The sequence below is a fragment of the Heptranchias perlo genome, chromosome 38 (genome assembly GCF_035084215.1).
Source record: "Heptranchias perlo isolate sHepPer1 chromosome 38, sHepPer1.hap1, whole genome shotgun sequence".
Lineage (NCBI taxonomy): Eukaryota > Metazoa > Chordata > Chondrichthyes > Hexanchiformes > Hexanchidae > Heptranchias > Heptranchias perlo.
In genome coordinates, this window is record NC_090362.1 from 16220713 (window position 1) to 16233615 (window position 12903).

Sequence of the window (12903 nt, forward strand, 5' to 3'; positions counted from 1 at the left end):
ATTTATTACTTGTAGCCGAATGCTTTGATGCTACATCCTCTGACAGTAGGTGCCTAATTAAGCCGATGTACAGATATCTGTTTGTAGCCTAAAGCTGATCCGAGTCCTGTCCTGTGGCAGGGGGTCTCGTTGTGAGGTATGTGTGACCGAGGCCTGTTCTCCTCCCCCCTCTCACAGTGTGGCGAAAGAATTAAAAGGGATTGCTGATAGATTCTCCCTGTTTGGGCATTCAGAGCAATCTGCTATTTTCTTGAATGAGCCCAATTTGAACTCGCACTACATTTAATTTAATATCTAATGAATAGTGCAGCGAATTCACATTGTAATCCTCCTCCTCATGTGAAGCCATCAGTCCTCGTTGTTCTATCCAACGTGCTCACGATGAGTAACGTACTGTGACTAATCTAGTTTAATGCGCGTCTGCGAATACATAACTGTGTGCAGAAGTAAGTGGGGATGCTGGAAATCAGTGATTTTAAAAATCAGAATATTCTGAAAATGCATAGCAGCGAATTCTGATAGAGAGAGATAGAGAGAGGTGGACTGTGCCAGCAAGTAGAAGGAAGAGGTACTGGCAGCACAGGTGATGGAGGGGTCCGGGAGGTCGAGTTCTACAAGGCCTTGGTGAGGGTGCGGAGGAGATTTACTAGAATGGTACCAGGGATGAGGGACTTCAGTTATCTGGAGAAACTGGGGTTGTTCTCCTCAGAGCCGAGAAGGTTAAGGGAAGGTTTAATTCTGAATTCTGACGGGTTTTGGTAGAGTAGATAGGGAGAAACTGTTTGCACTGGCAGGAGGGCCTGGAACCAGAGGACACAGATTTAAGATAATTGCCAAAAGAACCAGAGGGGAGATGAGGAGAATTTTTTTTTTAATGCAGATCTGGAACGCACTGCCCCAAAAGGGCGGTGGAAGCAGATTCAATAGTAACTTTCAAAAGGGAATTGGATAAATACTTGAAAAGCAAAAATATGCAGGGCTATGGAGAAAGAGCAGGGGGGAGTGGGACTAATGGGATAGGTCTTTCAAGGCACGATGGGCCAAATGGCCTCCTGCTGCACTGTAATTTTTCCCCTTCATGTATTTATCCAATTTCCTTTTGAAAGTTTCAGGCAGCGCATTCCAGATCATAACAACTCACTGCGTTAAAAACATTTCTCCTCACCTCCCCCATTCGGCCCATCGTGCCTGTGCTGGCTCTTTGAAAGAGCTATCCCATTAGTCCCACTCCCCTGCTCTTTCCCCATAGCCCTGCAAATTTTTCCATTTCAAGTATCCGATTCCCAATTTATCCCTTTCAATTCCCTTTTGAAAGTCATTATTGAATCTGCTTCCACCGCCCTTTCAGGCAGCGCGTTCCAGATCATAACAACTCGCTGCGTAAAAAAATTCTCCTCATCTCACTGCTGATTCTTTTGCCAATTACCTTAAATCTGTATCCTCTGGTTACCCACCCTCCTGCCGGTGGCAAAGTTTCTTTTTATTTACTCTATCAAAACACTTAATAATTTTGAATATCTCTATTAAATCTCCCCTTAACGTTCTCTGCTCTAAGGAGAACAATCCCAGCTTCTCCAGTCTCTCCACATAACTGAAGTCCCTCATCCCTGGTATCAGTCTAGTAAATCTCCTCTGCACCCTCTCCAAGGCCCTGACATCCTTCCTAAAGTGCGGTACTCAGAATTGGACGCAATACTCCAAAATTAAGCGGGGGTTGGGAGGGGGAGAGGAAGCCAGAGTCCAGAACGAGGTATGAATTCACGTGGGTGTAAAATAAACCATCTGGAAGCTTTATGAAGCTAGCTAGCAGATAATTATCACTTTGGGACCAACGGTGATGCATGATAACAACAGTCAGTATATGTAGAGTGTGGCTGATTAACACATGGAGGGAACCTGCTGATAGGGACTGCATCAAAACAAATGTCAGAGAGAGAGAGAGAGATATCAACTGTTTCTTTTCAAACCAGACTGTCATTAATTTTTGATCTACTGATAGCTTTGAGGGCTGGGGGAGTGAGAGGTCAGACAGGTCACAGGAAAAATGGAACATCATGAGCTATTGGCGAATGAGGAGGGCCCAGGAGATATTGCCTGACTCTTTAGAAATATCTAAAGGACCTATGGAGAGTCCATATGGTCGCCATGCTCACAGTTACTGGCTCATTAAAAGCTGGAAATACTCAGGCAGCCCGTCAGCATGTGAAAAGAGAAAAGGTAAGTTAATGAGATGCTCTGTCAGGTTCGGGTCTGATGAAGTATCTCCAAGCAAAATCTTAAACCCCCCTCTTTTCTCTCTGCCCATGTGTGGTTTCAAGCACCTTTTTTTGCTATTATTTCTGATTTCCAGGACTCGAATTTTTATCTTTTTACAATGAGGGAGGTCATGGTATCAGCTCAGACACGGCAATAGAGTTTACTCCGAGCGATATTTGCATCCAACTATGTAAGGGGAGGGGGAGGAGAGGGAGGGGTTTTGGGGGGAGGGGGGGGTCTAGGGAGGGATGAAGTGTTTAGTCACGGTACTCCGGCCAACATGAGTGTGGGGCGGGCTTGATGGATGAGCTGGCCTTTCCCTGCCCGTCGATTTGGTATGTTTGTATGTGTCGTTTGAAGTTACCATCTACGTTATTTTAATGGAGCCCCACTCTCTAAAACTCCCCCTCAACCTCCTCCACCTCTTCACCTCCCTCTCCTCCTTTAAACCCACCTCTTTGCCAAGTTTTTGGTCTCTCCTTCTAGCATCTCCTTCTTTGGCTCAGGGTCCGTTATTTCCCCCCTTTGCCTTTCTGAAGCACTTTGGGACGTCTTTGTTTGCATGAAAGGTGTGAGTTATTGTTTGCAATAAAAAGGCTTAAATACTCCTTTAAAATAAGGGACAAAATAATTTCAGACCAAGGGAATACCTAATATCGCACAGGGTCATTTCTAAGCTATCAAGTAGTTTAAAATAATTAAGGGGAGGGGAGTAAATTCACATTTTAATGGAAGTGGGAGAGAAGCTTGCTTGACTCCTTAATTCGTCACTTTCTAACGAGGTTACATTTGAGAATTGTTCATCGTAAAAAAAGCACAAGCCCTCTGTCACTGTTCGTTAACAAAAACTGGGAGAATGGAACCAACGTGAGCAGTTTGAGTAAACTTGCCCCTTTTAAAACCATGACGGTTAACTAGCACGAGTTCAGGGTCAATCTTGTTTAACCAGAATCCGTTTGTTAACTCTCAGTTTGTCACCCAGCGTAATGAACTGTTTGTAGGGTGAGTCTGTCTGTAGGCATGTCTGTGAGGTTGACAATTACCCTTGCAATGCAAGTGCGGAGAATAAGGGCGCTAAATTGGGCCGCGTAGCGCCCGTTGTTTCGGCGCTGCACGGCCTCTCCAACATCCAAGATGGCGTCTTGGCTGCGCACGCACGTTTCCAGCGTGACGTGCGCCGGACGCCATCTTGGTATAGGAGTTAGCACAAACGCAAATACTGAACGCTGGCTGCATGTAAAGTGAGGAGAAAATGGATACAATCAGTGAGCAACGCTGATTTAATGTGATAGACACCATTTTGGGACTTAACGCTCAACTCAACGCACAGTCTTAACCCTGACCGTGCGAACGTGTCTTAGAGTGCCTGCAGGACCCCCACCAGCGCTAATTAAAGGGACCATGCAGGATTTACGGGTTAGTGGCTGGACTATTGCTTCTGGCTGCCGAGACATTTGTAACTGTTTTTGGCGGTCTCCTAGACTTGAATACAAGGACTAAGGGACATAGCCTAACATTTAGAGCACGGACATGCAGGAGTGAAGTTAGGAAATGCTTCTACACGCAAAGGGTGGGGGAAGTTTGGAATGCTTTTCTACAAATGGCAGTTGATGCTAGCTCAATTGTGAATTCTAAATCTGAGATTGATAGATTTCTGTGAACCGAGGGTATTAAGGGATATGGGGCTAAGGCGGGCATATGGAGTTAGGTCACAGATCAATAATGATCTCATTGAATGGCGGAACAGGCTTGAGGGGCTACATGCCACTGCCACTTGTTGCCTCCTGATATGCGCCACCTTCTGCAAGAAAGCGGGACGTGTGTCTGGGTGATGTGCCTGTCATGGTTGAATAGCTGCCAGCATGTGAGTTGTGGGTGGGCGGCTTGAAATAGTGGTAATGTGTAAGGGTGAGAGGAAACATCTGATTGGAAGAGTTGAATACTGATGGAAAGAGTTTGTTGGTATGTGGGTGATGGATGCAGCTAGTGTTGCAGTTGGTAGGAGACGCCACTTGACAGTTGACCTCACTCACCTTGACCACTCGTGTCAAAGCATTGAACTTCTTCCTGCACTGCATCAATGTTCATGATGCTGTGTGCCTGGCATTGATTCGTCCCCCGCTGCCTCCCACTGCCTTTTGGCCATATGTCTGGGGGGGCCTCTTGCAGATATAGGATGTCCCTCCTTCTGTCCACCTCTTGCACCAAGGCCTCTAGTGCATCAGCAGAGAATCTTGGTGCACGCACTCTCGCAGGCCTGGTACCAACTCAGATCAGCAGATTGGTGAGGTCTGGCATGCAGATTGGAGGATGTGGGATTTAGTAGTGTGCACCCTTTATTCAATGTTTTAACATAACTCATCAGTGTGTAAACATAGGGATCGGAGCTGCATCTGAGTTTTGCATGTGCGATGTCTGATCTCTGTTCAGACTCCGAGCAGACAGCTACTTTCAGCAAAGAACAGGTACCAGCCACCTTTAAGAGATTTTTAAGAGACAGCCAGCCTTTAAGAGACTGGAGCTCCCCCTGCTGGTGGAAAGTGCAAATTGCATTGAATCCTCCTGACAATGCTGATTCGGAACGCTGCTTGAAGGTACGTCCTCAGGCCGCACGAAAGTCTCGTCCCGCCTGCGCAGGGACCATTGGGTGCGGGGTAATAGCGGATCGCGCTACCCGCGCCCAATCACAGGGGGAAAGATTGGATAGGGCCTAAGTGTTAAGAAGGAAAGCTGATTCTTAGTGAGGCCATGAGACGGGGCCTGCCGTGTCCGCTGGCTCGACGAGGGACAGAGAGCAGAATGTAAAATTCGGGAACTTTTGCCGTACTTTGACCAGACATGCGTTGGGCACTGAGTGTATCTTCACTGCCGGTTATCTGCCTGTGTAACAACAACAACAACAACAACATATAGGAACAGGAGTAGGCCATTCAGCCCCTCGTGCCTGCTCCGCCATTTGATAAGATCATGGCTGATCTGTGATCTAACTCCATATACCCGCCTTTGGCCCATATCCCTTAATACCTTTGGTTGCCAAAAAGCTATCTATCTCAGATTTAAATATCGCAATTGAGCTAGTATCAATTGCTGTTTGCGGAAGAGAGTTCCAAACTTCTACCACCCTTTGTGTGTAGAAAAGTTTTCTACTCTCGCTCCTGAAAGGTCTGGCTCTAATTTTTAGACTGTGCCCCCTACTCCTAGAATCCCCAACCAGCGGAAATAGTTTCTCTCTATCCACCCTATCCGTTCCCCTTAATATCTTATAAACTTCGATCAGATCACCCCTTAACCTTCGAAACTCTAGAGAATACAACCCCAATTTGTGTAATCTCACCTCGTAACTTAACCCTTGAAGTCCTGGTATCATTCTAGTAAACCTACGCTGCACTCCCTCCAAGGCCAATATGTCCTTCCGAAGGTGCGGTGCCCAGAACTGCTCTCAGTACTCCAGGTGCGGTCTAACCAGGGTTTTGTATAGCTGCAGCATAACTTCTGCCCCCTTGTACTCCAGTCCTCTAGATTTAAAGGCCAGCATTCCATTTGCCTTCTTGATTATTTTCTGCACCTGTTCATGACACTTCATTGATCTATGTACCTGAACCCCTAAGTCCCTTTGGACATCCACTGTTTTTAACTTTTTACCATTTAGAAAGTACCCTGTTCTATCCTTTTTTGATCCAAAGTGGATGACCTCACATTTGTCTGCATTGAATTCCATTTGCCACAGTTTTGCCCATTCACCTAATCTATCAATATCGCTTTGTAATTTTATGTTTTCATCCACACTGCTTACAATGCCATTTGCATTTATATAGCGTCTTTAACATAGTAAAACATCCCAAGGCGCTCCACAGGAGCGATTATCAAACAAAATTTGACAAAAGCTGACAATGAGCCAATTTAAAAAAAATATATATATTGTGCTGGAAAGATAAACAAAAATAAAAAGTGTTGTGGAACCTCCATTATATCTGCACTCCCGATTATCCGCCAGAACTTTCAACAGGGCAGGGCCTCATGAGGGACATCCTTTTGTGTGTTTTCCCGTCTGCCCTCTCAGGTGGATGTAGAAGATCCCATGGCACTATTTCGAAGAAGAGCAGGGGAGATCTCCCCCGTGTCCTGGCTGATATTTATCCCTCAACCAACGCCACTAAAAACAGATGATCCGGTCATGATCACATTGCTGTTTGCGGGATCTTGCTGTGCGCAAATTGGTTGCCCTACCTTACAACAGTGACTACACTTCAAAAAAAAATACTTCATTGGCTGTAAAGCGCCTTGGGATATCCTGAGGTCGTGAAAGGCGCTATATAAATGCAAGTTTGTTCTTTCTTTCCTTTCTATTTGGCTGGTTCCTGCTCTAAGGCCTGATTCCGCAGGAAGTCTCTGATCTTCACCAATTGGCGAGTTGAGCAGTCTGTTGGTGCCGCTATAGGCCATGCGCCCCTAACGTGTAAATGAGCCCGTTCCTTGGGGATTCGGGAGGGGCTCAAGGCCGGGCAGAAGTGGAATCTCAGCTTGGCCGCCGTGGAATTCGTGCCCTTACCGAAGATCGGGCCTAGTCGGCGAGTATACGCGGGTCCTGCTTTATCGGTCCGACAGGCGGGTCAGCCCGCTCCGAGAGGGGTCAGATCCTGACCGTTGCGCGCTCCGGGGACACTTGGACAGCGAGGCGTCTTCCGAAGCGAACAGCGTCCCCCCTCAGGAGTCTGCGGACACAGCGGCGGGCGAGTGCGCGCAGACCCGGGCGACTCTGGCCTACTGCTCGCCGCGGCGGGCCAGACAATGGCAGAATTCACCTCTCGGCCCCTCGGTCAAGGGTTTGTGTCCTTCTTCAGGGCAACTGGAAAGAAAAAAACTGGAAGAAAGGAGCGGAGCGTTTAATGAGGCTGTGTGTGCGGAATTGGTACTGCCTGATTAGCAGCGCTCGCTCATTACCTATCGTGCCTTAAGGGCCTGAGGTAATGATAATCCTTTTGGGTGATCCTGATCAGGCAACTCTTCAGAGCACGGAAAGTAACCACCCTGTTACACGCTGATCCCTGAAAGAAACACGCATTAAATCAGCAAGATTAGCCATAGGGGTCTCACGAGGACCGGGATAGGGGGGGGGGAGAGGGATGTTAATGGTCTCTGCCACCGTGCCCTTTGTCTTGCTGCTGTGGAGCAGGCCTTTAAGCCTTCGGAGGAAGAGCCAGATGTGTGTTTACGTGATCGGCTCTGATCGAGGGAGAGATGTCCCCGCCATTAAACCAGGATTACCAAACGGATTGCTTGTCGTGGAGCGACTGAAAGTGTGACAACTTTGTAAAGATGATCCGGGGTTGCAGCTGGGAGCCCGGTGGAATTTGTTGAACGCGTTTAATTAGCTCTTGGAAAAGGAGGAATTCCTTCCTTCCCACGTGGAGTTTCCTTTCACAGCTGCTTCCCACCGCTCGGTATTTTGTTCGGGAAGGTGAGCAGGGAGCAGACATTTCACCCCCAAAGGCCAACAGCATCGGCAGACCCCAGCACTAGCGTCCTATAACCAGCTCTGTTGAAGTGAGTGTTTACAGCAGTTTCAGACTGGAGCTATACTGCCACTCTGCCAGTGCGAGGGGAGAAACAATTCCCCTTTCGGAGTGAGGGGATAGCGGCAGTGCAGCTCTGGAGTCAGATCGGCGACCCGACTCCTCGATGTGCTCGAGGAGGAGAAATGAAACCCTCAGCAGCTAGGCTTTCAAACCAGAAGTTCGTGTCGCAGGCTGCAGTATAACTAGTTTTCTTCGGAGTTCAGTTGGGCAGGAGGACGTCTGAACTCACTGCATCACGACACTAGCATCACTGGACGCACCGTGAAAGAAAGTACAGTTCATCGGGTGGCCCAACCCGTCTCACATAAACCGTGTGATCGCACAATGGGGCCTGAAACTGGCTTCAGAACCCCAGAAAAGTTGAAGGCCGCAAAATAGCGGTGTAACTCTGATCTATGCATCCACTGCACACTGTGTGCAACTTAACAGTATCCTTAGAGAGGGAACTCGCTACCACGAGGAGTAACTGAGGCGAATGGCATCGATGCATTTATGGGGAAGCTAGATAAGCACATGAGGGGGAAAGGAATAGAAGGTTGGAATCTGGAATGGACGGCCTGAGGGGGTGGTGGAGGCAGATTCAATCATGGCCTTCAAAAGTACTTGATAAGTACTTGAAACGAAAAGAATGTGCAGGGCTACGGGGATAGGGCGGGGGAGTGGGACTAGCTGGTTTGCTCGTGCATAGAGCCAGCACGGACTCGATGGGCCAAATGGCCCCCTTCAGTGTTGTAACTTTTCTCTGATTCTAAGGATATGTTGATAGGGTGAGATGAAGAGAGGTGGGAGGAGACTCGTGTGGAGCATAAACACCAGCATGGACTAGTTGGGCCGAGTGGCCTGTTTCTGTCCTGTACATTCGATGTATTCCAATGTAATTCTATCCTCCAAATTCTCTCTCTTCATTGCGATAGTCTGGCACACACAGCTGGAGCATTAGCACTGATTGATGTTGCAGTTCAGGCTGACTTGTGCCATGGAACTGCCTGTTGAGGATGAATTAGTGAACAGGGGATCTCAAATAATAAAAACTACAACAAATCGTACTCATTAAGGAGAGGCGTCCCATTCAGGGAGATGTGTAAAGCAGAATCGGGAACTCACTGGGCTGTGCCTGGTATGTGCCAGGGGCACAGTGTGACTCTCAGCAATGGGGGAACGTTCGCTGTGGTCACGATTCTGAGGGAAATTGTAAAATTTATCCGAAAGAAACGGTGAAAGGGGAAATCATCCTGCTCTGTTTAAGACGTCACTTATCGCACAGGAAATCAACAACAATTGGTGCCTTTAACGTAGTAAAACATCCCAAGATGCTACACAGGAGCTTAGTCAGACAAAAATTTGATACCAATCCACATAAAGAGATATTAGGACAGCTTGGTCAAAGAGGTAGGTTTTAAGGAGGTCTTAATGGTGGAGAGAGAGGCGGAGAGGGTCGTGGAAGGAATTCCAGAGCTTAGGGGCTAGGCACGGCCGCCAATGGTGGAGCGATGGAAACCAGGGATGAAATCCCCTCCCCACATTATGTGATAACTGCCATGTTGTTTGAAGTTTTACTTTATTTGCGGTTTCCGCTTTTCAGTGACGCACACGTGACCCTTTAACCCCAGAGTGGGGTCCTGGCCTGCCTCTGATGGGGAGTGATGCAGGACGTAGTCTCTCACGGCCTGTGCCTGATCCGGTCATCCCAGCGGGGAGTGCAATTTGGGAACGGATTCCGATTGCCAACACTGGTTGGTGGTACTCCGAGGAATTTCATCACATGACCTCCCGCACTCAACTGCCCCGCCCACGGGCTCCCGCCATTGGTCACCCGACACGTCCATCCTCGAAACGCAGCACCTAGCCCCGCCCCTCCGCCACCGATTGGATAGCGAACAGATTCTTTGTTACCCAGTTGGACGATTCTTGGCCGCCGGTCAAACAGCCATTTTTTCCCGCATCTTTAAAATTTTTATAACTAATAAATGAAAGTGTTCAAAGAAAATGAAAAAAGACCCACCACTTTCTTTCAACACCCCTATGATTTTCTCCGGTTTGCTCGCAGCAGTGTCCAGGAAATTCATGCTTAATCTCCAGATACTCCTGAACGATCCTGGAGGGTTGGCAACCCTAGGATAGATGGGAAAATCATGGCAGTAGGCACCAGAGAGCTTTCGAGATGTGATCCCTGCCGGAACTGCATGATTGTGGATTCACCCCCTTGTACCCCTGGGGCTGTCAAAACCGGGGTTTCAAAAGCGTTCAGAGGTTGAATGTCCGATGCACTTCCAGAGGGTTTGGAGAGTGGAGACTCCTTTACCAGCACCCCCACTACATATAACATTGAACGACAGCGGGCAGGGCTCAGAGTGTGCGTCTATCGGTTCCTGTTGGCCGAGTCTGATTTACAGCCAGACTGTAAATTACAGACTGCCCCAGGCTGGAACCGATTCTGTGGCCTTTAGTGTTTTTCAGTTTGCAGTATCCATCTCACTAATTCTGTGAAATAGGCCTTCGCGTTGTGATGAAATAATCTTTTACGGTAACGTTTTATTTTGCTTCCATAGTAAAAGTGGATCTGATGAAGAGGCAAACCAAGTAGCCCAGGGTGTTACCCATGCCACCATCCATCTGACCCACTCCCCATCCTGGGAGGAGAAAGTAACCGTGGAGATAGATGAGGAGAACACCAAGGATGAAGGTGAGAGTCACGGTCACCAGATTGATTAATCTCCCGCCGGTTTCATTTCTGATAAACTTGAAAGTTTCCTCTGAATCTTTCTCCCCATATCTTTTAAACTGTATTCAAATTCTCAAATTGCCATGACAGGATTTGTACTCATGTTCTCTGCAATGTTAGTCCTGTAACATTACTGCTACACTACTGCACGCCCTTTACTGTGTATGATTTCCTCTCCCCGTCTCACCCCAAACCAGGGCTGTAACCGTCAGCCATATCCTCCCTCCATACTGCCATCTTCTCCTTGAGCCCCCTCACCCTGCTACAGCTCATCGCACTTGCAAAAACCGCCTCAAAACCCTGACCTTTGAGCATCTCCCCTTTGTGAGACACCGTGGGACATTTTGCTTTGTTAAAGGTGCTGCCGGAGGGTCGGTAATCAGAGGACACAGAGAGGGGGGGATTAAACAGAGAGGGAGATTACACAGAGAGGGAGATTAAACAGAGAGGGGGAGATTAAACAGAGAGGGGGAGATTAAACAGAGGGGGGGGGATTAAACAGAGAGGGGGAGATTACACAGAGAGAGAGAGATTACACAGAGGGGGGGATTAAACAGAGAGGGGGAGATTACACAGAGAGAGGGAGATTAAACAGAGGGGGGGATTAAACAGAGAGAGAGAGAGATTACACAGAGAGAGGGAGATTAAACAGAGGGGGGGATTAAACAGAGAGGGGGGGATTAAACAGAGAGGGGGGGATTAAACAGAACGGGAGATTACACAGAGAGAGAGAGAGAGAGATTACAGAGAGGGAGAGATTACACAGAGAGGGAGAGATTACACAGAGAGGGGGAGATTAAACAGAGAGGGGGAGATTAAACAGAGAGGGGGAGATTAAACAGAGAGGGAGAGATTACACAGAGAGGGGGAGATTAAACAGAGAGGGGGAGATTAAACAGAGAGGGGGAGATTAAACAGAGAGGGGGGATTAAACAGAGAGGGAGATTAAACAGAGAGGGGGAGATTAAACAGAGAGGGAGATTAAACAGAGAGGGGGGATTAAACAGAGAGGGAGATTAAACAGAGAGGGGGAGATTAAACAGAGAGGGAGATTAAACAGAGAGGGGGAGATTAAACAGAGAGGGGGGGATTAAACAGAGAGGGGGAGATTACACAGAGAGGGAGATTAAACAGAGAGGGGGAGATTACACAGAGAGGGAGAGATTACACAGAGAGGGAGAGATTAAACAGAGAGGGGGGGATTAAACAGAGAGGGGGAGATTACACAGAGAGGGAGATTAAACAGAGAGGGGGAGATTACACAGAGAGGGGGAGATTACACAGAGAGGGGGGGATTAAACAGAGAGGGGGAGATTACACAGAGAGGGAGATTAAACAGAGAGGGGGAGATTACACAGAGAGGGGGAGATTACACAGAGAGGGGGAGATTACACAGAGAGGGGGAGATTACACAGAGAGGGGGAGATTACACAGAGAGGGGGAGATTAAACAGAGAGGGGGGATTAAACAGAGAGGGGGAGATTACACAGAGAGGGGGAGATTAAACAGAGAGGGGGAGATTACACAGAGAGGGAGAGATTAAACAGAGAGGGGGAGATTACACAGAGAGGGGGAGATTAAACAGAGAGGGGGAGATTACACAGAGAGGGGGAGATTACACAGAGAGGGAGAGATTAAACAGAGAGGGGGAGATTACACAGAGAGGGGGAGATTACACAGAGAGGGAGAGATTAAACAGAGAGGGGGGGATTAAACAGAGAGGGGGAGATTACACAGAGAGGGAGAGATTAAACAGAGAGGGGGAGATTACACAGAGAGGGGGAGATTACACAGAGAGGGAGAGATTAAACAGAGAGGGGGGGATTAAACAGAGAGGGGGAGATTACACAGAGAGGGAGAGATTAAACAGAGAGGGGGGGATTAAACAGAGAGGGGGAGATTACACAGAGAGGGAGAGATTAAACAGAGAGGGGGAGATTACACAGAGAGGGAGAGATTAAACAGAGAGGGGGGGATTAAACAGAGAGGGGGGGATTAAACAGAGAGGGGGAGATTACACAGAGAGGGAGAGATTACACAGAGAGGGGGAGATTACACAGAGAGGGAGATTAAACAGAGAGGGGGGGATTAAACAGAGAGGGGGAGATTACACAGAGAGGGAGATTAAACAGAGAGGGGGGGATTAAACAGAGAGGGGGAGATTACACAGAGAGGGAGATTAAACAGAGAGGGGGGGATTAAACAGAGAGGGGGAGATTACACAGAGAGGGAGAGATTACACAGAGAGGGAGAGATTACACAGAGAGGGGGAGATTACACAGAGAGAGGGAGATTAAACAGAGAGGGGGAGATTACACAGAGAGGGGGAGATTAAACAGAGAGAGGGAG

At 48.1% G+C, this 12903-nt stretch overlaps 1 protein-coding gene across 1 annotated transcript in view; it reads left to right on the forward strand.

Annotated features, from left to right (window-relative positions):
* The window catches only part of ccdc33 (coiled-coil domain containing 33), a 220256-nt gene that overhangs the window by 71852 nt on the left and 135501 nt on the right, over positions 1-12903 (forward strand). The window contains exon 5 of the mRNA XM_067973542.1: positions 10382-10515. Within this exon, the coding sequence (XP_067829643.1) occupies positions 10382-10515 (134 nt within the window). The remainder of the gene's footprint in view (positions 1-10381; positions 10516-12903) is intronic.